This window comes from Scyliorhinus torazame, chromosome 7, assembly GCF_047496885.1.
Source record: "Scyliorhinus torazame isolate Kashiwa2021f chromosome 7, sScyTor2.1, whole genome shotgun sequence".
Classification (NCBI taxonomy): Eukaryota; Metazoa; Chordata; class Chondrichthyes; order Carcharhiniformes; family Scyliorhinidae; genus Scyliorhinus; species Scyliorhinus torazame.
The window spans coordinates 312,460,343-312,487,226 of NC_092713.1; the positions used below are offsets into that span (position 1 = coordinate 312,460,343).

General features: G+C 42.4%; 1 protein-coding gene across 3 annotated transcripts in view; it reads right to left on the bottom strand.

Annotated features, from left to right (window-relative positions):
- Positions 1 to 1,454: 1,454 nt before the first annotated feature.
- Positions 1,455 to 26,884, bottom strand: part of LOC140427204 (protein diaphanous homolog 1-like) — a 464,569-nt gene continuing 439,139 nt past the window's right edge. For 2 of the 3 annotated variants that reach the window (XM_072512804.1, XM_072512803.1), the window contains one exon: positions 1,455 to 7,423. In XM_072512804.1, the coding sequence (XP_072368905.1) occupies positions 7,251 to 7,423 (173 nt within the window). In that variant the 3' untranslated portion in view covers positions 1,455 to 7,250. Of the gene's footprint in view, positions 7,424 to 12,632; positions 12,677 to 26,884 lie in introns of all 3 variants that reach the window. The other variant, XM_072512805.1, reaches the window with a different exon arrangement.

A 26,884-nucleotide genomic window follows, 5' to 3' on the forward strand; every position in this document is an offset into this window, starting at 1 on the left:
CGGGTACAGAGGGTGAATTCAGAATGTCCAAATTAACTAACAGCATGTCTTTCGGGACTTGTGGGAGGAAACCGGAGGAAACCCATGGAGACACAGGGAGAACGTAGAGAGTCCAGACAGACAGTGATCCAAGCTGGGAATCGAACCTGGGACCATGGCGCCGTGAAGCAACAGTGCTAACCACTGTGCTATGACATGTTGCCCATTGTTGCATCTGGAGTGGTGTGCACAGTTTTGGTCTTCACATCGAAGAGAAGAAATGCTTGCCTTGGAGGTGGTCCAGCAAACGTTTAATAAATTGGTACATGGGATGAGGGAGTTGTCCTATGATGAGAGGTTGAGTAAATTGGGCTATTTCCTTAAGTTTCTAAGAATGAGAGACAATCTAATTGAAACCTATAAAATTCTAAAGGGGCTTGATAGGGTGGATGTTTGTTTCAGATGGTCGGGGAACCTAAACCACAGGGGACAGTTTCAGGATAAGAGGCCAATTACTTTGGACTGAGTTGCAGAGAAATTGCTTCCCTTAAAGGGCTGTGAATCTTTGGAATTCTCTACCCTCAGTGGATGCACCATCATTGAATACATGTAAGGCCGGGGACAGAATTTTGATCTCCCAGGGAATGAAGCACCATGAAGAGTGAGCAGGAAAATGGAGTTGAAACCCAAGATCAGCCATAGCCATATTGAATTGGGGAGCAGGGTCAATGGGATGTGCGGTCTACTCCTGCTCCTATATCATGTGTTATGTTCTTATTGAGGATATAGCGCTCTTGGCTATGAAGGAACACATCAACATAATTGAGGCATTTGAAAATGCAGAGAAAGAACAATAATGCAAGCAGGTTGGGTAACACTGATACGTATCAAACCCAAGGATGAGTGTGTAGAGCTAATGAGCCACAAGCAATATTAGAAGAACTGCGAGTTGTTAAAGGAAAAATTTCAGCGAAGCAATTGGTGCAGGATTCTATTTGCTCGATACTCCACCAGCATTGAGCAATTTATTCAGTGAAGGATTTGCTATTCTCAATAAGTATATTTTCACAAATCAATCAGGACTACGCTGCTTATTAACCTTTGGAAAAATGGCCACCTTGAATTGATTTTTAAGATGGGTCGCATTCCCATGAAGTCCAAGACTGCTTTGAGTATCTTCTGTGCTGTTATGAAAAAGTAGACAATTTGTATTTAAATAGCATCATTCACGCCCTTGGGATGTCTCAAAGTGTTTTGTAATCAAGCAGCTACTTCTGAAGTGTAGTCTTGAGAGTAAACCTGGTCGATATCACAGCAATAACCAAAAGTACAGAATATTGTGTGTGAGTATGTCGAAACTTTGCAGCAGTGGGGTAGTACTGTGATAGGTATCAGCCATATCGGAGAGCAGTTCAAAATCTGATAATAAAGCAGCAAGATACCAGTGATCAAAAAAAGCTCACAAAGCAATGTAGTTTGATAAAATACTTTTTTTTATTTACAATTCAAATCAGAAATCTGATATAATTAGATTTCAAAGCAAGAAACAAATTTCAATGAAAAAACAAAATTCATTATTTTCACAATAATCCTACCGACCAAAGTCTCAGCTTTGGCCCATTTAGATTCTTGGTGCCTGCACTGTGAAGTGAGATGAAATGACTTACTGTATCGGATTATATAGTCACAAGACGTAAATACCTCAGGCCGTAGGCTTTTTTTTCCCACTCCAAGCATTCTGAATGTATATTTCAATCACATTCAAGTGGTTTTAAGAAAGAGAGCAGGCAAAAGTGATGCTGATTCTCATGCATCTTACAGTTTCATTGACATTGCTAAGGACAACTAATACTTATTCAGCCCTTCCAGTGACATTGCTAAGCTAAAATGAAAAAGAACTATCCCCATTACTGGTGAAAACAGCATAACATTCTGGAAATGTCCTTGCACTCCCTCCCCCACTAAGGCAACCTCCTGGCTGCAAAGTGGAAATAAATTGAATATATTCCTTTAATTAAAAAAAGTCTGACAATGCTTTAAAAAGTCCCTGAGTAACAAAACACGGAATGAATATCAATCTTGGCATGTTACCCCGGACAAGTATAGAGAACATCCTTACTTACACTCTTGTTACATGGTGCCTGGTATTGCTGTTGGGTTTGCTTTTCAATTGGGCCTACTTCAAAGTTATGGATATTAACTGGCAGTTTTGATGACACCCTACTGGATAAGTTGTAAAATATACAATTTTGGTGTAATATAGCTTCATTCCAGCAGTTACTTCCAGAAAATGCTTCAAAAGCAGCATACATCACTACATCATTCAGCCACCACTAGTGTCTCCCTTACACAATAATCACCCCATATCCATGAAAATATATAATAGTTCTTTATTATGTACTTTTTAACTTATTAAAATATGCATGAAACAGTGGGGCAAATGGCTGTGGAAAGAAATTAAGAAGTTCAGCATAAGGTAATCTAACTCGGGAGCTCTGCTCTTCCCAGTGCTGGTTAAGTGGGTCGAGGTCACTTGGTGCCTTTTTTGCAAAACTACTCAAATTTATAATCTGGAGCATTATATGATTGTGTCCAGAAAAACTATCAATCTGGTCATTCCCTGGAAAAAAAAAACATTCATTCTACAGGGAGGGAGGGAGGGAGGGAGTGGGCATTTCCTGATTCACGATTCATTTCAGAAAATGACAAGACCAGGAAAATGATCGATGTTACCGTGGAGGTACCATCTTTAAAATATTGCAGTAAACAGCATGTGAGAGCATAGAGGACAAGAGAAATTCAAAATGAGCTGACCAGCAACCTTTACTAATGTAGGCCTGTTTGCAGACAGAAATGCAAAAAAGGTATAATCAAAATAATTTTCACATATATATATATATATATATATATATATATATAAATGAAACAAACGCAGAAAATAAAACACCAATTTACAACTTTCCAATATTTTCTACTGCAGCCTCTAAATATACGTAAATCAAAAGAAATAAATCTAGCCCTGGCACCACTTTTTCATGGTACCCTAGCCATGATTTGAAATGACGGATAAGCTGAATTAACGTACAGGTTTACATTAATTAAATGTGTTAACCTACAGGTTTCAGATATAAATGGAACACACATTTCTCTGATCTTCCATAAAGCAACAATCAGTGTGATTAAAAACATGTCCGAAGCCCGCCCGCCCCCCAAAAAAGACACATGTTTTTTATATTTCAATGTGTTCATTTAGCAGAATCCTTATTTGATATTATCATTCCTTATGATTACCTCATCAGTGTCCTCAAAGTGCTTATAAATATTAGTTTCAGGGGGAATGCTGGCATCTTCAATAACTTAAGTCAACTACAACCATATTTACAATACAAATTCATGAATCATTCCAGCAGGACTTTTACTCAGTGATAACCTAACTCTGGAGTATCTGGTGTTCAGTAAGCAGGGGTTTTAGTAATAGGCTCGGTGATGTCTTCCAGGGATGTCTAGCTGGCAATCATTCACTGTTAAGCCTCATGTATAAAAGAATGACCACTTGGATAAGGTGTCAAAGGGGCTGCAAGCACCCATCTCACTGGGCACCGTGCCTTTCAGGGTGGAGTATTAACAGTTGGGAGGAATTTCTTCCTGGTGCAACTCACATATCCAAAGAAATTGTTGTCCCTCACCACAAAAATGCCTGTCCTTAAGGACCCAGGTCCTTTCTAACATCAGTGTACTACCATTTGCACTAAATTTTGCGAAAATTCTATGAACCTAGCTACCATAAAAATTGGTGAATTGTGATCGTTACACTGGGTTGCTGGCTACAAAACATTTCCCTCAGATCTAAAGATCAAACGTGCCCAAGGTCCAGTACATGCACTGAACTTTACAAAATCAAGAATCCATACCCAGATTATGCTTCCATTAGAAGCCAGTTTCGAAGTAATAAGAAATCACGTGCACAACAGCAATGTTTACAATATTTACCATTGAAACACCCACTAGCAACATAAACAGGGTGGTGGTGGGCATTAATGAACAGGCAGGGGAAATGGCAATAAAAGAAATGGCAAAATACATGGGAAAATACTAGCAATATCTGGTTCACCAAACCCAATTAACCCATAACCACTTCATACGCAACCTGCTAAATACTTATTGCAAACACCAGTCAGTCGTGTATTAAAGGGTAAGAATACTATGAAAACATTCAATGGATAATATCCAAAGTGTTTCAGTGCAGAACAAGTATGTTCTTTCTGAGAACAAAATCACTTGGTATACAGACTTAATTTGAGAGAAAGGGAGGAAAGCTCAATTGCATCTGATCTTAGGTGGTGTCCTGGACATTAGAAAGATGTTTCAAATTGATCATTATTTAATCAGGATTCAATCCTGTATACTGATTTCAACAGGTAGACGATTAAAATTGCTCGAGTCAGACTCGACTCACAGTATCATAGCCTAACCGCACATTGCTGTCAGGGCAAGTGATTTCTTATTACTTCGAAACTAGCTGCTAATGGAAAATTACAGTATTGGATCGTAAATCAAATTACACGTGACAAATAGAAAAGCTATCTAGTTTGATGCACAGCCCCGGTCAGGGTTGGTGTAAAATTAGCTTTTAGCTTAATTTTGTTATTGTATGAAACAGAACATTTCAAACATCCATTCAAAACCTCTTAAAAAATTATTCGAAGAATGTTTTGAATCTCTGAATGCTCATAAACTCGTGCAAATACAGGTTTGTGAGCTGAAGGGATTTTCTACGAACGAGTGCAGACACATTTATATTGTTGAAAGGGTTTTGCTTGCTTAATCCAGCTCAAATTTGGATGGCAGCAAAGAGAAGGTGGTGTTAATCAAACACCAGTGGAGGTCTAAGGGATGGTGGGTATTTGTTGCAGTATAATTGCACGGTAGCAACGTTTTTCCTTGGTTAAAACACCTCAAGCGCACATAATGCTTTAACTACGGGAAGATTCTGCTAGCCAAACACATTATTTAAAAAATTTTTTAAATAGAAATTCTGTAGGAATTTCACTTGTAAATTTGGGATTTACTTGCGGGTAGCAAAACTTGTTTGACCAAATGATGTGAAGTTGCATCCCAATCACGGAATATTTTCAAAACTTAAGGAATATCATTTAGTGGAAAAAGAAATCTCCAGACAGCCAAGAACATAGCTAGCAGAGCAGTTACAAATTGGAAGGGCAGCTGAAAGGGTCCAACACATACTCTAGAGTTTGCCTACACATACAGTGGTAAAATCCTATGAACCTGAAGCCAACTCCCGTCACTTAATGCAACTGACAGCCTCAACAGGGATCAATCCTAAATAAATACAGCAGTACATCACCTGAATTGGTACATCAGAGCCACCCAAAATAAATTAGTAGTTAAGCACTCTTTCTGATCAAGCATTCATTTAATCAGGGTTTTACAAAAACAGTGCTAATTGGGAAAGTTTTAAATGAATGCATTTTCAATTATACCCCAATTGTGGCATTATTTTAGTAAAATAATGGATGACACCTCAGGGGGGCATTTTCCTCCAGCTCTCATTTCCCCTCTAACTTCAAGTTATGAAAAAGCAGAGCTTTGTTTGGAATTACTTCTTTACTTTTTGTCCTGCAGTGTGGATTTAACATGTTGTGAGTGGAACTTAACTGGATGGACCTTTAATGGACAGGACATCTTCTTAGGCAGATCATACCTTTGTGATTATGACTTATCAGATGCTGTATTAAAGTTACGCATTAATATGTGTAGACAGTCCTTTGTTACACATAACATGCTTATATGAAACTCTTCAAACCAGTGTGGATATTAAAGGGGGGATATTTTCCACAGGCAACAAAATATACAACACAATTTTCAAACATCTTATTTGTTATTGAAGGTTTTTTCCCCCAATGGTGTCGACGAAGGATGATCAAACATACATGATCAACACATCTGGGGCATGGGAAATTCTCTTTAGGGTTTTATCAATAAACATAAAATATGATTTGGAAATGGAATCTGGTGAGAAATAACCGCTGAGGAATGATCCATCAAAGTGTTTAGAACATTAATGAAACTTCATGTGAACAAGGTGACGGAAATCATTTAAGGAAGTTTGTACGTACTAATTCAGTAATGGGTTCCAAATAAGTAAAAATTATTTAACCATAAATTTCAATAGTGGCTAATTAACTATCATTAATTAACTATTATTAATTAATTAACTATTCATTGACTAATTTACTATCTTTTCCTTTTTTAACAGTTCCAACTTGTGACCCATAGCAAAGTGGAAACTATTTCTACTCAACGGTCTGGTGTAGCTCAGAAAGAAAATGCTAGAAAATACTTGGACTTGTGAACTTCTAGTCCCAACGCACCAAATTTTCAGTGTGGAGGTAAGGCGAGATTAAAAGTGAGGGAGTAGCGAAAAGAGAATAATATAAAAAATGGTGACATTCCGGTTTATCTTTGAAAGTTGCTAAAACTAGACAGATTTCTGCCTTTCCAACTGTGTAACATATTGACCACCGTTAATATTTTTGAATCTTTTAAACTTTATAGCACATAACAAATTACCATTACTGGTTTCTATACACTAAACCTACACAGTATTCGTGTTTCAACAGTGCTGTGCACGGAGATGTGTAACTTGGTCACAATGGACAGAATTGCCTCCTTTCGTGCTGTTTTAACATTACCATTATCTCTGGTCAGCTCTGGAGCTGTATATCAAATGTCACATGTGATCGATGGTACAGTAAGAATGACCCTCTTCCACTTCCAATAAAATAGATGGCAATACTACGAAGAATGAATGTGAATAGAAACACCTACTAATTTACTTTAAGTGGCCTATGAGGCTGATGTGCAAAAATGTTTATTTTAATCTCACTAATTTGAGATAGAAATAAGACCCATCAAAGATGGCAATCAACACATATGTTTAAAACTTGAGAAAAATAAGCAAAGGCACCCAAAATATGAGGGGACCAAATATGAGAGACAAAATCTGCACTGCAGCATTGCCAAAAACTGATGTAGTAGAACAGTATTACACGTTGAACTATCGGCTGCCGTGCTCCCTTCAAATATACAAGAAGCCACCTGTACACGGTCAGGCTACTGCCATAAGTTTGAGAGATAAAATTAGTCCAGAAAAATCCAACTGTAACACATTCAGATTATAAAAAAAGCATCTAAACAGAAAAGTGGATTTATGGCACAGAATTAAAAAATCCAGATATTTTCCTATGGGTTTAACTGGAGCGCGTAAGAATGCCCTCCAGCATTTCATCTTGTTCCATTGGTGTTGTGACATCCTTGGCTTCCTTATCTACCTTCTGCTTCTTACTCATGGTCTGCCCGGCGGCATTGTCCTTGGTAAGTTCTTTGGCTAGAATAGAAGTCATAGCATTGCCTCTTCGATTAGCTGGGGAAAGAGAGAAAACAAAGGGCATCAGACTTCCTATTAAATTGCAACATAATACTCGTCAATTTTAGAAAATGGATATCAGACTACTGAATCCATGAAGTTTCCAATATTTCAGTTAAGACTCTGGGACAAAGGAATTAGAACTAGGTGACAGCATGGACAACCATAAAATGACGATTGGCCATAAAACGATTACAGCTCGGCTTGCCAAAATGACAACTCATAGTCACTGATTGCTAGAAATTAATATGGGTAATTATATTTACACACAATAGATCAGTAATGTTACAATGCCAACCGGTTCATTTAAACATTTGGAGAGTCACATCAGGTACGCATTGACCTTGCCTCACTCCAATCTTCATATGTACTGGTATTTTTACTTGGAAAGGCTGCAATTTAATTAGTGCTGTTTGTAAGTGAGGGTGCACTTTTCGTCACCATTTCTTTCCCGAAGACAGTTTCACATTTGCGAAAAGGCTAGAGATGAAATTATTCCTTTCACTGACCAGGCATGTCAAGTTAATGGCTATCTTCTGTCAAAGTAAATGGAGATTTCTGATAACGTCTATGCTTAATATCACTGAAATAACATGCAGGCATTGTAAAACAGTTAAGACTCACTGTCAGTAAAGCATGCTGGGTGCACAGAAGGGGAGAGGGGAGGAACAACAACATGAATTCAAAAAGATTAGTAAAACCACACAAATGCACAGCATGTCATTTTGGATAAACTTCTCACCAGTCTCGACTTGAACAAAAATGGTAAAATCACAACAACAAGTAAAGCCATCGGGGAAATGATCAGATAATATCAAAGAGGCTCTGGACTTTGTGAAACCTCTATTTTTATCATCTTATTCCAGCAGGCAATGCTGGATTATTTCACAATTGAGAAACATAAACATGCGGAGTCTGCACGTTCTCCTCGTGACTGCGTGGGTTTCGGTTTCCTCCCACAAGTCCCGAAAGACGTGCTGTTAGGTAATTTGGACATTCTGAATTCCCCTGAACAGGTGCCGGAATGTGGCGACTGTGGGATTTTCACAGTAACTTCATTGCAGTGTTATGGTAAGCCTACTTGTGACACTAATAAAGATTATTATTGGGCAGCACGGTAGCACAAGTGGATAGCACTGTGGCTTCACAGCGCCAGGGTCCCAGGTTCGATTCCCCGCTGGGTCACTGTCTGTGCGGAGTCGGCACGTTCTCCCCGTGTCTGCGTGGGTTTCCTGCGGGTGCTCCTGTTTCCTCCCACAGTCCAAGGACGTGCAGGTTAGGTGGATTGGCCATGATAAATTGCCCTGCGTGTCCAAAAAAGGTTAGGAAGGGTTATTGGGTTATGGGGATAGGGTGGAAGTGAGGGCTCAAGTGGGTCAGTGCAGACCCGATGGGCCGAATGGCCTCCTTCTGCTCTATGTTCTATTATTATTCCAGAGTTCATTAAGACAAATGTGGTGAGTTTGCGATGGTATTCAGTAGTTGATGGTGATAGAATATGGCACCTTGGGAAAAGGAGAGGACAGACTAATGGATGCCACCTACTCTCAGAAATGAGAGCAGCAATTGAGCAAGGACAAGAGACATACTTGACAGAGATTGAGATTCAAATTTTTAATCCTGGATTTAAACCTGGCTCGTGGAGCTGAGTTTCTGTGGAAGGCTTACTGCATAAAACGGTCATGAAGCAGTCCATGGTTCAGATAGTTCTTCTATCACAACTGAAATGAATGGGTAACAGGATGGTAGAAGGGCTACAAGGTAGGGGGAAATGGACAGGCCTCTTGTGGTTAATTGCCACAAGGTAACTCTGATGGAAAAGCATCTCTGTGATATCAGGGGAGAGGAAAATTAGGCTGAGTGAAGGTGCTGCCGAAGGTCAAATATTTAGACAATAGTTACAGCTTTGGGTCATTTGTTGCGATACTGTAGCCATTTCTTACTCCCACATTCCCCATTTGGAATCCTACCACAGGGAGAGGTTTAAAAAAATGGAAATAGATCATTTGTTCCATAATGAATGATCTTCACCTTGATGCAGAAATGCCTCATTACTTAAATCAGAAAAAATGACAACTCTTTCACAGAAGACCAAGAAAAATCTTTACTGCTCCTGTGTGAGCACCACTGAACGTAGCAGCAGGGAAGAAAGAATGGGGAAATTGATGACACACTGTCTGACAACGACATGTAGAGTTTCTTGAAGTTAGCATTGTAACCGTACAAATTATCAGAAGCTTATCTCACTGCAGTGACTGCCTCGTCAGGTTCCTCGCAAGGGATCAAATGCCTCCCAAAGACTTCACAGCAAGTGCCACCACTGGAATTTAATTAAAATGTCACGGCAGGTACATGAAATCTTCACTGTAAAAGCCCGGGAAATGTGAAAAACACCTAGTTATACGATTACAGATCCAGGCTTGATTAACGTGGGCTGTGTCTGTTCAATATCATTGATAGTTAAATGTCCGATAGTGTGTAGGGTAAATTACTGGAGGTTACAGGTCTGTTATTAGCAATGGTTAGTAACTGGCAGTTACAGATAAGAAACTTTAAATATGTTTTTCTTTTTTTCAACAAGCCTTTTTGCATTGATGGATTTAATATAACCTTAATGCCAGAGTGACAGTTTCATGTCATCTGAGGGATTCTTCAATTAATTCAACTTCTGTGCAAAGGAGTGGAGGGAAGAAAAACAAGTTGTAAATGCATTCCCTTTACTTTGTCCAAAGATGCACAGCAAAATTCAAACTTCACCCTTCAGCCCAAAGGCTCTGTGGTAGGGATTCACTGTTAGCACTCAAGGGATTGAATGGGGGATTAGGAACAATGCAAGTAGGAGGGAATAAACCAAACTACAGTAAAGCTGGGAAGAATTTGCTGAACGTCAGAAAGCCGGGATAGCCAAACACTGAACCTGTCACCCTTAGAGAAGCTTTGTCGAAAGTGGGTGTAAACTGTCCCTGGATGAAGGAGCCACCGACAAACAGTAGCAACGCCACTGGTAGTTTGCAGTAAGTGAATCAACTGCTTAAAATTACAGCCAAGATTCTTGCTTAAGAATAAAATTACGAGTGTACTGAGCAGACTACATCTATCTCCTTCACCTACATCGGCACAAATTGGAATTTAAGTTGTAATATTGTGGATACCAGCAGAATTACACAATGTCTCAGTGGATGGGACGAGGAGAAATAAAATGACCGAAGATTCTCACTGCTTTCTATTGATTTCTGCTGGCAAGTGCCTGCATGTGCATCTCAGATAAGTACAGGATTGCAATCCCCATCAGAATGCGCAGTCTATTAAAGAGCTACTGGTGTGTCTGTGCAGTTGGACTCCGGCATGAGGTCACTTTCTCAGAAGGGGGTGGAAAATCAGGGGGAATGAGCACAATACATTCAAATTAATTTTAGAATACACATCCTTGGGTGTGACCAAGTGGTTCCTATAGACTCTTATATTAACTTTGTTATTTTTGGACTGAAGGGAGACAAGTTACTTATAGACAGCCTTGCTAGACTGGTGATATTTAGAGCTGGAAGAAAAATCACAATAGAGATTTAACAGGAACTAGTTGAACTCAATATGGGAAGCATTTTCCTTTGCTTATCTCATCAGCAGTTTGGCCTCACCTCATCATCATTATAAAAATAATGCTCTCCCTTCTTTAATGTCACATTTGGTCAATCATTCAAGGTTGGGAATGCAACCAATTTCCAATCCTCTGGCAATGCAGTTGCACATCTCGGATCCTGCCATCCTCAACAGAGTCAAAATTGGAAACACATTGGCAAAAGTGCCAAACATCTCAACACCTGTTTAACATTTACGCATAACTACTTATATTCTTGATTTTAAAGTGAAGTATTTTCGGCAGGCATTGCTGGCAACTTTGAAATTGCTTGCCTGGGCAGAAAACCGGCGGAATAGAACTCGCCAGATTTCCATTTTGGTCAAATGAATGAACAGATTCTGTAAAACGCCAGATTACTACTCGGGCAAAGATGAAAATCACTCCAACGATTCAAGAAATCTTTCATAAATTTATGAAACAGATTGACATCATTCAGCCCATGATGCTCATACCAGCCATCTGTCTCCCTCCACCATTCGATTCCTGTAGCCCTGAAAGTTTACTTCCTTCAAGTACCCATCCAATTTCCTTTGGAAATCACTGCTTGTTTCCACTTCCACCACCCTTGCCTCCACTAAACCACAGCCAGTCCAAACATTAAAAACATTCACTCAAGGAATATAGGCTTCGCTGGCTCGGAGAGCATTTTTTGCCCATCCCCAATTGCCCTTGTAACCAAAAACACTATTCCTGAAAACACTCTTTCTAATTTATGCTTGCAGAAAACTATCTGCTCAGGTGATCTGCTAATGGTGTTAATTTTTGGTACTAAATAGACAAACTTAAATATTATTTACGGTTTCTGGTGTTTTGTCAATCTTTTAGAAACTGTAACAAAAAGATTGCTATCCTCAAACCTTTTCCAACTCCAACCAAACGTGGTTTACATTCCTGTTAAAATTATTTAACTTTTGTAGATTTCCCAAATATTACAGAACATGGATTTCACTTTAATTACATTTTTCTCATTAAGTTATAAACTACATGCCCACTTTACATTCTTTATTCCCCCGTACCCATTAGAAATACTTGATTCCAACAACAGAACATAAATATCAACTGAGTTTAGAGCAAATGGTTGCTATGGTGCCACATCTCACAAACGTCTGCCTTTACTGAAAGTACTTAAACCAAGGGATGGAAGATCAGATTGAAGCTGTATTGCCAGAGGACTTCAGACCAGGATTGACAAAGTGGGATTTGTACAGACATGAGTCTAGGCCTGGGCATTTTCACTTTGTTCACCAGCTTGGAAGTTCCCACCCACTGAAGTGAATCACTGAAGAGGAGGCCATTTGGGTAATTGTGTCTGTGCTGGCTGGGAAACTGTGTCGAAGTAGAAAACATGATCAACCTGTGCTTTATATTTGTTACCCATAATTATATTTTCTTTGCAAGATAAAAAAAAGTTAGCATGGCAGGTTAGGTATGCAAAATACTTGACTCTTAATATTTTCATTTTCTGCTTTAACGTCGCTAGCCAAAAATGGGGTTTCCCAGCATTACTGAAAGGGTTAAGATTACGGGATAGGAATCTGGAACAAGCAGGTAAACATTCTCATTTTTTACCAGATCACTGCCGTCACTGATATCAGAGAGAGACAACATTGAGTCTAAAGGAAATAAAGAGAAAATGTTAACTGTGCAGGTAATTTCAATAGGTACTGAAGTAGATAAACCACTAGAATATTTCTCTTTTGCCTGGGGAATGAGAGGGGAGGAAAAGGAGGGGAAAAATTATTAACCAAAAACTAGTTAATCACAATTAATTCTAAGTAGATTATAATAACTACATTTAAAAGATGAAATTAAACGTTGTACAGTAAGCCACCATTTTGTCAAACCTGATTCATATCAGAAAATGGAAATGGAGGCTGGAAGCGAAAAATACCATTTGTGTTATTTGATGCATGCAACCTGCATATTCCCGTCAAATTTAATGATTGCACAATTGCTTCACAGCTCCAGGGTCCCAGGTTCGATTCCGGCTTGGGTCCCTGTCTGTGAGGAGTCTGCACATTCTCCCCGTGTGTGCGTGGGTTTCCTCAGAGTGCTCCGGTTTCCTCCCACAGTCCAAAGATGTGCAGGTTAGGTGGATTGGCCATGATAAATTGCCCTTAGTGTCCAAAATTGCCCTTAGTGTTGGGTGGGGTTACTGGGTTATGGGGATAGGGTGGAGGTGTTGACCTTGGGTAGGGTGCTCTTTCCAAGAGCCGGTGCAGACTCGATGGGCTGAATGGCCTCCTTCTGCACTGTAAATTCTATGAACTCGGGCCGAATACTGACAAGTTTGCCATGGAACAAATCAGATTTCATCAGATTCATCAAAAGGAATAATCATCATTGAAGGCACATCTTAGATGTACTGTTTCTAGAGTGTACCTCTTGACTTCTCTTTCCGCCCCACCTAATTTCCTCCTCAGTGTCAGAAAGTGCCGGTTAGTCTTCAGCAAGCTACCAAAGTATTCATCCCGTAGCCAAGGCAGAGTGTGTCTGCCTTCGCACAACACGCAAATGAACATTCACTGAGTAATAAAGTAGAATGGAAACATTGCCAGAGTCCTCTTTGCCAGCCCAACTCTAGTGTTACAGCTGGCTAGAGGTGGAAAATATGGTATACATGGAGATTAAGCCTAGGAACCTTCTTCTCCATAGCTGAATTCAGCCTGACCTACGAGTAAGTCTATATCCTGTCCTTGGTGAACATTTCCAGAATATATTCGAGAAGGATCACATTATCTTCTGTTTGGGCCCCAAATATTAGACAGCGCTTTGCCGGGCCGTCAATGAGGTGATCAAGATTCCTTAATTTAGTGGCTAAAACAAGTTTTAAGAATTTATTGTAATAACTCAAAATAAATCCGTTGTGCTCTGAAATGCAGACATCAAATAGCAACACTGCTCATTTCTCTTGGCTGCACTGCCAGGAATGATATACACATATTTAGATTATGGCAGAATGGGAAATTAATAATTCAATAATTTCAAATAAATATTTATGAAGTACTGTTCAACAAGCACGGAACTGAATATGTGTTCGGTATTTGGGAACCCTAATTTGAATAGATCCCAGACTGGCGGAACTGAATTCTCCTCAAATGCTTTTGAGGGTCTAAAGTCAAGAAACATCAACCTCAATCTCAGTGGAAATGAAAGATCAAATAAACAAACAGCACATAGACACTGATAATTAATCGTAAATTGCAACCAAATGTGTGCTGCCACCTAAAGGCCACAGTAATAAGAACTTTAATATTCCGCTGCTGCCTTTGGATAGCTGACTGAATTGGGATCATGGGACATTGATGAAGATGTAAAGGGAGCATTACTCCACATCACCTATGATTAGTTTAAAAAAAAGGGTGAAAAATCCTGTTTTTCCTCATGATGAGTAAAATATTCTGTTCAATAGAAAACACAAGTGAGAAGAAACAATGCATTGGAACAAAGGAGTTGGTGACATTTTTTATAACTTTCTAATCTCAAGTTGAAAAATGAATGGAATTTTGAGACTTCAAAGCATTTTATTTATACAACTGCTTTTATTTAAATTTAGCTTAATTACAAAGCAGAAACATTTCATCTCAACATTAGAAAAGTCCTGTTGTCTAGATAAATACGGGATTGGGGAGAAAGAAAAATAGTATATTTGCACTTTTCCACTAGAGAGATGTTTTATGTAGTTCCTGCAAGTAATTAATGTTTAATTAAAAAGTAAAACTTAGGGGATTCACTGATCATCTGCAGAGGATCCACTACTTGATGGAATTCACATTCGATTGAAATACGATTTCCCAACACTGTCGCAATCGCCAACAATGTGTGGCGTTGAAAAACTATGCCAGGAGATATGTATTGCCACAAATTGCTGGGCGATGGGCTCTGCCCAAGGTTAGCCTCATTAAAACGTGACCTTGCTGTCAACCGCCTGGAGTGTGAGAAGAAACGTTTGGATTTTGTGCTATGAGAACTTTTCTGCAGCCTCTAGACTTGTAATTCTTGTCACATGAATCCCGCTCGTGATGCCATTTGTGGCCCTAACATGTAACAAATTCTAGGAGGCCAGAAAGGAAATCTGAAGCTAATAGGATGGCCAAGAAATTGTGAAATGGTGCATCTTGTGGCAAGTGCGATCAATTGGAATTTTTCCATCATTCTTCAGGTAAACAAATGAATTAATAATTTACTTAACTGTTGCTCATGGGACCGAGTTGCACACAAATCTTGGGCTGAATTCACCGCTGGCAGCGGGAAAAATCATGATTTATGCCTGGCACCAATTCTGATGCCTTGCTTCGGTCCCCCATGGTGGCAACATTGGTGAAGTTTGTGCCCTGCGCTGGCTGGCCCATGCAAAACAGTCATTTGCATGGATTTAAATCTCATTTGAGGTTGAACTCATTCATGCTGCAGCCGCTCAGGCGGACGTCACGTGGGCACGCTTTGGTACAAGTATTTACAAGCAGGGACTGAGCGCCATTGCTGTTGAAGACGGGGGTGGGTGGGGGTGAGAGGGTAAAAGAAACTCTCAAAACTTGTTGCGTTTGCAACATGAGGGGGGGGGGGGGTCGCAGGGAATGACTGGGTGCCAAGTCTGTGGATTCAGGGTGTTCCCCTTGGGATCAGGATGGCCTGGTTCAAACAGCCATTGCTGCAGTATGTGATCCAAATGCACTGCTCTGGTGCTACTTACAGGCCCCAGAGCTGTTCACATCGCTGACTACTGTAAATGTTCAGAGAGCCTCTGGTGATGTGGCCGCCCCAGTGGAAATCCTCATACCCCAGAGGTATCATCAAGTCGATGGGCATGTCCATGCTCAATCAGTGGCCCACCAGGTGTTGGCACTCCTCAAAAGTGCATCCTCACTGCAGAGGAAGCAGGGGATTACCAGAGCTCACCCTAACCAAAGGACTGTTTGGAGAGTTGGGCGGAGAGATGGCAGATGGAGTTTAATCCGGACAAATGTGAGGTAATGCATTTTGGAAGGACTAATGCAGGTAGGGAATATACAGTGAATGGTAGAACCCTCAAGAGTATTGACAGTCAGAGAGATCTAGGAGTACAGGTCCACAGGTCACTGAAAGAGGCAACACAGGTGGAAAAGGTAGTCAAGAAGGCATACGGCATGCTTGCCTTCATTGGCCGGGGCATTGAGTATAAGAATTGGCAAGTCATGTTGCAGCTGTATAGAACCTTAGTTAGGCCACACTTGTAGAGTAGTGTTCAATTCTGGTCGCCACACTACCAGAAGGATGTGGAGGCTTTAGAGAGGGTGCAGAAGAGATTTACCAGAATGTTGCCTGGTATGGAGGGCATTAGCTATGAGGAGCGGTTGAATAAACTTGGTTTGATCTCACTGCAATGACGGAGGTTGAGGGGCGACCTGATAGAGGTCTACAAAATTATGAGGGGCATAGACAGAGTGGATAGTCAGAGGCTTTTCCCCAGGGTAGAGGGGTCAATTACTAGGGGGCATAGGTTTAAGGTGTGAGGGGCAAGGTTTAGAGCAGATGTACGAGACAAGTTTTATTACACAGAGTAGTGGGTGCCTGGCGGAGGTGGTGGTGGTGGAAGCAGGGACGATAATGACATTTAAGGGGCATCTTGACAAATACATGAATAGGATGGGAATAGAGGGATACGGACCCAGGAAGTGTAGAAGATGGTAGTTTAGTCGGGCAGCATAGTTGGCACGAGCTTGGAGGGCCGAAGGGCCTGTTCCTGTGCTGTACTTTTATTTGTTCTTTGTTTTTGTTATTTAACACCTGCACAATGGCCATTGGAAATCTCCATGGCACACTGCCTCTCTCAGAACAGAGGCCTCACCAGTCACACCCACAAGCCGTCTCTTCCTGGTGAGGCTGGCTGCATTGACTTTCTCCGCCACCTCCTCCCAGGCACTGTTCAGGAGGGTGGGCTCGAGTCTGCAGCCCACCTTGGGAAAGAGGGTGTCCCTCCTCTCCTCATTGGCATCAGGAAGTGGGTCCACTTCAGATTCCCGATATTCGGTGGGTAGGTCTTCTCTGAGTCATCTTCGTGGCTGCAATGAGTGTGTGATGAGTGGATCACTTATAACCAGCTCCAGCTGGTAAGGCTCTTCAGCACCAATCCCAGTCCCAGTGGTTACACGGCTCTCTGGGCTGAGAATCGCTTCCAATTTAGGCCGACAATGTGTCCTAATCGCAGAATGAATCCCCCTCCCCCACACCCAAAAACGGGAACACGAATTGCATGTTATTCAGTTCCAGCAGGAAAACTACAGGCTGGATTGTCCAATTTTGCAGTTATGTTCTGAGGAAGCATCTGGTCTTATGACCAAAACGTCAGCGCCGCACCCGCACCACGATGCTCTGCCTGGAGGGGGACTAGCAGCCGCACCTCGTCACCGCCGGACCACCCTCCAAGTCCCCCCAGCCCGCATCAAAGCCTCTCTCTCCTCCCCCCCCCCCCCCCCCCCCGGCCAGCGGAACGGCTTCCTCCATCGACTGTGGCGGCCCTGGACACAGTCCGCAGCCGCCACGCGAAGTCCCTGAAAATTGAGGACACGCGACCAGCGTCGTCAGGAAGTCGGCCCATCGTGGGCGGAGGATCGGGGGAGGGCCTCAGGTGACGTCCTGAGGTTGTCCCAATTACTTGTGGCGTACACAGCAATTATGCCAATTTTGAGGGGGTGGAGCATCCGAAGAAGGGGGTCGCCCCCCCCGATTTCTGTGCAAAAACGGATTCTCTGGCCAATTGCCGAACGTGATTTTGGTGTTGGCAATCGGAGAATCGTGCCCTAATTCTCCCAAATGGAGAATTCAGACTCTTATTTCCTACATTTCAAAACTACTTCATTGACTGTCAAGTTTTTTTGATGCTAGATGTCATGAAAGATGGTTTAGAATGCAAGTTCTTTCTTTCAGATCACTTGTGAGCAGCACCAAGCAATAAGCCGATTATATTTAATTAGGTTTGCTTTAAATTACTATTACTTAGATGCCCCTGAGCAAAAGTGATAATGTGCTACAAGGTTGACAATACATGGGTCTTATCCTTTCATATGGAATTAAGAGCTGATTTTAATCAAATTATCTCAGATTGGAGTACAGAATTACCCTGACCATAGGTTACGGGAGCGATTCAACCAAAACCTTCCAAAGTGTCATTTTGGTCGGGTGACTTGCCAGCATTTTGGGTGAGATCCACACCAGTATTCACCCACACAGTCATTTCTTTTCTGCATTGGGGAGTTCCTCCCCGGTCCAACCCACATTTAGGGCGCGATTCAACAGAAACATTTCTAAGTTCATTTGTGGCAGGTTTTTCAGGGAGTTTAGTTTCCACTGCTATCCAATGATACTTAGTCACTTTTTTGGGGCCCTGGCGAGTTTCTCACTGGTTTAGCCCACAGGGAGCTGAACTGAGAGATCAGGCTGCCATTCTGAAAGGATGCCGTAATCTCTAAGTGAGCTTGTGAGTCCCCACACTCCCCATGCATGGACAATGTCACCCCCAATCACAAGAGGCCCCCACCTCTTCATGCCCTCCCATGCAGGCCCCTCCTTTCAGGACCCCCGGACCCATCACCCCCACAATCACCCAGAGGCTCCTACGTACCTGCCATGCACACCCCGCAGCCTCCATACTCCCCACCCTCTTTTCATGGGCATGGCCACGCTCTACCCGAGCCGTGGAAGTGTCACCTTGGCACTCAGGCACCCTTGCACTGCCACCCCGACAGCGCTCCTGCCAGGGTGGCAGTGCCAAGGTGCTAGCTCGGCGGTGCCAAGCTATCCATGTTCCAGAGGGAGGGCCAGGGGACACGTTTGTGTCCAGGCTGTGGCCTCGTTGGGGAGGCCGGCAGATCCCGGTAAGTTTGCCGAAGAAACTTTAAAACCGACTTTGGTGTGCCCCATTTGGTTTCACCCCTTTTGGGTGTGCTTCTGACCCCACTTGGGTGGATCCTGCAAGGTGCGAAGGCTGCCGGGAAACCCGCGGGAGGGGAGGCCTCTTCAGGCTGACACCAGCCGCAACTTTCTTGCGAGTGGATCGCACCTTTAGGATCATTGGGGAGCTGAACCCGTCGATGAAACCAGCTCCTCAGAGATCGTGGCCATCATTTGAAAGGGTGTTCTAATCTCTAAGTGAGCTTAAAGGCCCCCATACCCCCACCCGTGGGCAATGCCAACCTTCACAGACATGGGCATTATCCTGCCTCCCCCACCTCCCAAGTGAGGACACCCTGTTATGGGTTCGCTGACGGCCCCCACTTTTCAGGCTCCCTCTTCCCCTCTACAATCTTTGTGAGGCTCCTTCATGTCCTCCCCACTCACCCCCCAACCTTCATGCCACCCCTTTCATGGGCATGGCCCCTCTCAGGCCCTGACCCTCGGCAATGCCAGCCTGGCAGCCATGCCCATGGCACCCTGACATGCCGTTTTGGCACGGTCAGAGTTCCCAGGTGTCACGAGGTGTGCCAAGGTACTGTCCTGCTCCCAATCACCGGGGGGGGCCTCCAATGGTCTTAGATCCGAGTGACCATCACAAATGGTCGCAGTTTGTGGCACCAGGTGAATGCGACGTCAGCATATTTAAATGAGCCTAATGCCTCATTTAAATATAATCTGGATGGCGCCCAGTGAGGGTGTGATCTAGATCGCAGTGTAGAGAGTTGGGTGCCTTACGCTCAGCCTAGCGCCCGGTGCAAAGCCAGATTGGGCTCCCTTGCGCCCAACTCCATACCGGGCACAACGCAATAGCTGAACTGAACCCTACATCCTTTTACCCTAGCTTTGTAGCACAGAAACAGGACATTTGGCCCAACCCAATCATTCCTGGGTTAATGCGCCACTCAAGCCTCCTCCATCTCTTATTCAAGAGATCCAAATGTTCATGGCACTGTACAGAAACATGAGCTGCATTCTGAGAATGCATTCTGAGAATGGAGAAGCGAGCTGGAAGGTTGTGCCCGTTTCTTAAATTGATGCTACATATTGTCAGGAAACAGAGGTAGTTTTAAGTGACATACGTTTGTATTGTTGGATATTAGAAATTAAGGGCGGGAGTCTCGGCCCCGCCCCGCCACATATCTGCCCCGACCGGCCGGCGGCGTTCTCAGTTATGCCGGCTGGTCAATGGAGTTTCCCATTGTGGGGCAGCCCCCCGCCATCGGGAAACCCCCGGGTGCCGGTATAATGGAGAATCCCGGCCAAGGTATAGATTTAAAAACATAAATAAATTTAGAGTACCCAATTCATTTTTCCAATTAAGGGGCAATTTAGCGTGGCCAATCCACCTCGCATGCACATCTTTGGGTTGTGGGGGCGAAACCCACGCAAACAAGGGGAGAATGTGCAAACTCCACACGGACAGTGACGCAGAGCCGGGATCGAACCTGGGACCTCGGCGCCGTGAGGCTGCAGTGCTACCCACTGCGCCACCATGCTGCCCAGGTATAGATTTAAGTGATTTTAATTTATTCTCTCTGTGTGAGAAGGCATTAAAACTTTAGTTACAGATGAATCTACCAGGGTTTTGGTTTTCATTTCAAACCGTGTCTGCATTGTGATTTGAGAGTTGACGATGTGAAAAGCAAAGAGAGCTTAGAGGGGGACTGGGCTGTTCCTTAGCAACCATGGGCCACTTTAAGTTAGACGTCTTTTGAGTCTAGTTTTAACTGGACCCATTGCAGTTGGAGCTTACCAGCTAGAGAGGAAACAGATCTCACCGCTCTGCCAGAAGCAGGACAATGAAGTAATGGGAAGAAAGCAAGTTCCAGAAACTAAAGAGCAGCTGGTTCTCGAAACCCAGGAATGTAATGAGAGGTTCCAAGAAGATTGAAGTCAGAGAAACAAAGGGAATTGGAATTTGAACAAAGTACTGTTCATTGGAATTCAAATGAAAGGCAGCGAAAATGCTCTGAGTTAAAGAGACATCTGCAGTAACCAGATTTAAAAGTGAGGAACCAGACATCAGAGGTAAATCAAAAGTTTGATGTCAGCACGGTAGCACAAATGGATAGCACTGTGGCTTCACAGTGCCAGTGTCCCAGGTTCGATTCCCCGCTGGGTCACTGTCTGTGCGGAGTCTGCACGTTCTCCCCGTGTCTGTGTGGGTTTCCTCCAGGTGCTCCGGTTTCCCCCTCACAGTCCAAAGATGTGCAGGTTAGGTGGATTGGCCATAATAAATTGCCCTTAGTGACCAACAAGGATAGATGGGGTTATTGAGTTATTGGGTTACGGGGATAGGGTGAAAGTGAGGGCTTAAGTGGGTCGGTGCAGACTTTATGGGCTGAACGGCCTCCTTCTGCACTGTATGTTCTAACTTAATACAGTCTGTGTTAGTAGTAGTGTTCTATTGGCATGATAAAGTACCGGAGAGATTGTGTGAAAGCTTGAATGCATGTGGCAATTCAAGGCAGAGAAATACGGAAAAGAGAGTTGGAAATCCTGGAAGTGGATCGTTGCAGAAATCAGCTGAGAGGAAGCACTGTTTGAAAGAGATTCTAAGGCAGGGCTATTTGAGAGTAGTGTTTGGAAACACTTGTGTGGAAGCCATCGTCCAGTGAGACCAGATGCTCAAGGGAATTAATCGTCTGGGGGGATTTGAGGAAAACTCCACAGAAGTTCAATTAAGAAACGAAAAATGAAATGAAATGAATGAGGGTGGCATCTGGCCCTTGGTTTCAGAGTGAGATATGTTTGACCACCGTTAGCTTGTTGGTTCACAGGGATCATGTATTTACTAAGAACATTATAGTATAAGATATAGGTTGTAACCTGTGTTATTCTTAAAATCTGCGTACATTAGTGAAGATAAATGGGAGTGAAGTAGTATCATATTAGAACATAGAACATACAGTGCAGAAGGAGGTCATTCGGCCCATCGAGTCTGCACCGACGCACTTACGCCCTCACTTCCACCCTATCCCCGTAACCCAATAACCCCTCCTAACCTTTTTGGTCACTAAGGGTAATTTATCATGGCCAATCTACCTAACCTGCACGTCTTTGGTCTGTGGGAGGAAACCGGAGCACCCGGAGGAAACCCACGCAGACATGGGGAGAATGTGCAGACTCCGCACAGACAGTGACACAGCGGGGAATCGACCTGGGACCCTGGTGCTGTGAAGCCACAGTGCTATCCACTTGTGCTACCTTGCTGCCCAATTATAGTCAAGCTTTTCAGATTTAACCAAGTTTTTCTGTTGTTAGAGGCTAATTGCCAGTCCTGTGATTGTTCATCCATGTTTTCCAAGAAAAGTAAAAGTTACGGTGTTCTGAAGCAGGATTCCATTGTGGGACCTTCCGGTCCAATAGTATCAACTGGGGCCGTAACAATATTAACCGTTTTCTAACTAGGAATAGTTAACAAACCGATCAAAGTACAGGACAAAGGTATATTTTTCTCCTCTTCTGAAGGACAAACATACAAACGGGTTAGGAGGAGTAGCAAACCATTCGGCCCGTCAAGCAAGCTCCTCGGGATACGGATCCAATGGGTGTCGGCAGCTTTTTAGTGCCTCAGTTATCACAATTTGCCAGGGCCCAGAGCGGGTGTTAACAGGCTATTTGACATTTAAAGACATCACAGCAGAGTTTGATTATGTCTACGTCCGGCAATCCTGACTGTTTTTTCTCCTCTTTTATGTTGCTGATTATGTTCCACTGGATGAGTAACCAAGGGAACTGGACTTATTCAAAGAAGGTGAGTTCAATCCCACCATTCCAAGTTGAGAATTTGAATTCAATTTTAAAAAGCTGTAAGTAAAATGCTTGGATCAGCAGAAGACACCATGGAGCAGCTGGATTGACATAAACTCACAACTGACTAGCTAACAACTTTTGAGGGAGGACATCTCTCATCCTTATGTGCTCAAGTTTACATGCGACATCGTCTCAGAAGAGGCCGAGCAAGCCTCTTGTATTAAGGCCTAATCAGAACAACTAAGGATGGGCAACAAATGTCAGCCTCCCAGTGACACTCATGTTCCAGGATGGAATTAAAACAAATTATGCAACATAATGACCTGATTATGAGAAAACAGTATTCTTTCCGAATGAGTAATGATATTTCAACTTTCCCTGCTTTGGTGAATTTTTCCACAAATTAAATAAAGCACTCAGGGCAAATGGTAAAAATTTCACTCTTTAACTGATGAATTCCACAGAACGGAGACAATAAACCAAGAGCCTAAACGCAAATGATACTGTGTGCCGAAATATAATTCATCAGAAATTAAAATGTCAAATCAGCCTCGATTGAATTTCCAGGGCAGAGGACACGTTTGTACAAATTACAACTGCTGACCTGACAAATGACTGCCAGCCATCTGCTTTCTCCCCTAATCTTCCTATTCTCTGATTTTCAAGGCGATGGGAAGTCTTAAGGGAGGGAGGGAAGAATGCAATACCTCCTTTCACTAGAGGAAAATTATAACATTAGCAAATTCATTTCATGTCTTTTCTGGAAATGTTAATTTTTCTGGCGATGTGCAGTAGGCTCCAGTTGGGCTATTTGTAATGCAGCCAAATCCCAGACATACTGTGCGGTCATAGAAACTGACATCATTGAAGCAGCCTAGAAGGGCAGGAAAGCACCAGAGGGACTGTGTAGTAGCACGTAAATTAATGGTTACAGAAAGATCCAAATAATTTACAAGTAAATTTGTTAGTCTTCTTTCAAGAGGACGATGAAATGGGAGTATTTTGAATGAGTACTCTCCTAGACGTTCCTTTCCCATAAATAGTTGAAAAAAACTTGCATTTATATAGCACCTTTCATGATGTCAAGATGCTCCAAAGCACTTTAAAACAAATTAAATACTTTTGAAATATTGTCACCGGTTGCGAGAAAGCAACAGGCAATTTGTCCCACAGACAGCAGATTAAACAACAGATAATTTGCTTTATTGATAATGGCTGAGGGATAGAAAATGGCCGGAATATGGAGAGATCTTCCCTGGTCTTCTTTGAATAATGCTATTGACTCTGTTGTACCCACCTGAGGGGGCAATGGGGCCTCAGCTTAACGTTTCATGTGAAAGGCAACACCTTTGGCAATACAGTACTCCCTCAGTACTGCACTGATGTGCCAGCCTACATTATGTCAAGTCGTTATGACACAGAGGGCAGTCATTTGGCCCTTTAGCTATTCAAAGCCAAAAAACGTGTCTATTTCTTAAATAGATTCAATGATGGTGCATCCAGAACCCTCTGGGTTTGAGTATTCTAAAGATCCACAACACTCGGAAATGAAGAATTTTCTCCTCATCTCGGTTCCAAAACATCGATCCCCTGAAACTGTCTGCCCTTGTTCCAGACTCCCAGCCATGGGAAACGGTCTCTCAGTATCCACCCTGTCAAGCCTTTTTACAATTATGAATGTTTCAACGAGATCACTCTAATTTTTCTAAACTAGAGAATATCAACCCCCAATTTACAACCGTCTCTTGTCAAGGATCCTTTGCTGTACTGACTCCAACGCAAGTGTATCCTTCCCTAAACATGGAGACATTTTACATAGAACATTTCATAGAATTTACAGTGCAGAAGGAGGCCATTTGGCCCATCGAGTCTGCACCGGCTCTTGGAAAGAGCACCCTACCCAAGGTCAACACCTCCACCCTATCCCCATAACCCAGTAACCCCACCCAACACTAAGGGCAATTTTGGACACTAAGGGCAATTTATCATGGCCAATCCACCTAACCGGCACATCTTTGGACTGTGGGAGGAAACCGGAGCACCCGGAGGAAACCCACGCACACACGGGGAGGATGTGCAGACTCCGCACAGACAGTGACCCAAGCCGGAATCGAACCTGGGACCCTGGAGCTGTGAAGCAATTATGCTAACCACTATGCTACCGTGCTGCCCACACTAAAATTGCACTCAGTATTCTAGGTGTTGTCTTACCAAAGCTCCTACATTAGTAGCAAGACTCCTTTGTTTTACTCCAATCCCCTTGTAATAGGCAGCAACATGCTATTTACCTTCTACGTTGCTTGTTGTATCTGCATGCTAATTCTTTATATTCTTTGCACGAGTACAACAAATTCTCTGAACATCAACATTTACAAGTTTCTCACTTTTTAAAAAATATTTTGCTTTTCTATTCTTTTGATCAAAGTGAATAACCTCACATTTTCCCACATTATACTCTATCTATCACACTGTTGCCCACTCAGTTTGCCTGTCCGTATCTCTTTGGAGCTTCTTGGTGTCCTCCTCACAACTTGCACTGCCACCTGGCTTGGCATCATTAGCAAACTTAGATACAATACTCTTGGTCTCTTTATCCAAGTCATTCATATAGATCGTAAATAGCTGAACTTGTGCACTGTCCACCAGTGACAGCCTGTCAACATGAAAATGCCCCATTTATCCCTACACCCTGCTTCTGATTCATTAACCAATCCTCTATCCATGAGTCCTTATCTTGTGTGGCACCCTTTCTAATCCAAGTTTGCTATATCTTCTGGTTTCCTTTATTTACGCGTCTAAATTTGTCAAACAGGATTCCTCTTTCCTAAAACCATGTTAACTTGTTGTAATCAAACAGTGTTTTTCTAAATGCATGGTTAAGACTTCCTTCTGGCTCAGATGTGTAGGTGTTACCACAAAGCCAATGGTTATGCTTGATTATTTAATAATTCTTAGGATACGTGTATCCCTTAGATTCTTTCTTTCCTTTAACCCTAATATGGTATAATCCGTAAAAATTAACAATGTATGAGATTGTGCAATTCAGTAACAATTGAGTCGGATTATCCTTTCTTCGATCGCAGAGTGGTATATTCTGCTCTATTATTAAGTCTGTCTGCCTGTACTCTGTTCCTTCATTCCTGCACTAAAGCTGCATCATCGCTTCACTTGGGAATTATTATATATCTTTAAAATGTGCACTGGGTATAAAAAGAGTGAATCTCAAGTTGGGGGACAGCAATTCATTGCAGAAGACTGCGCTGCAGGTCATCAGCTGACTCTGAACTGAGGGTAGGAAAAGTGGTAGCCGAGCATGAGAGATTTGTACTTCACCTTCAACTATTCCAATATTCCAAAGGAAGGACAAAGAACAATCAGTACAACCTCAGTATGTGGAAAGGCAATTTCCGAATTGTGAAATGGATTATGCATCAACTTCATTGTTTTAGTTTTAAAATACGTGACATATTCAAGCTTTCTCTGGAGAATTCCTCAAGTGCAAAGCTTTGTGGATCACACAAGCAAGACAGAGTTTTGCATCATACTCCTTGTAGTGCGAAAGCCAACCAAATCAAAAGCCACGGTTTCTCAGCTTTGAGAAAAGCCTTACATTACATGCAATAAAGATGGAATTTAACTACAACCTTCACAAGCCAGTGGGTCTGATTATTTGGCAACTGCAGCCTTTTACATCGTTAAACATTATAAGTATTCTATATTCACTGACGGATATCCCAATGATTCTATCAGTCGCCCTCATCATCTAGTGTAGAATCCTTCCACAAGATTCGACAAACTTCCTTAGCAAATCTCCAAATACGCTGAACATTATGGCATCACTTGCACGTTTTCACTTTTGGACACCCAATAAATGTTATTCAACGTTCAAAGTGTGCATGTCAGTCGAGAGCTAAACTAATTGTAGCATATCAGCTGCTCAGTGTGTGCACTCAATTTTAATTATAATTTTTATCAATCAGGAAAAGGGAAATAAATAATGCATTGTGTGAAGAGCTCTCTCAAAGTGCCAGTAGTGAATCAGTGATTGGAACACGAAGTTGCAAAACCGAGGAAGTGCTGCACTGTTGGAAGTGCCATCATTCGGGCGAGATATTAAACCAATATCTGGCCTC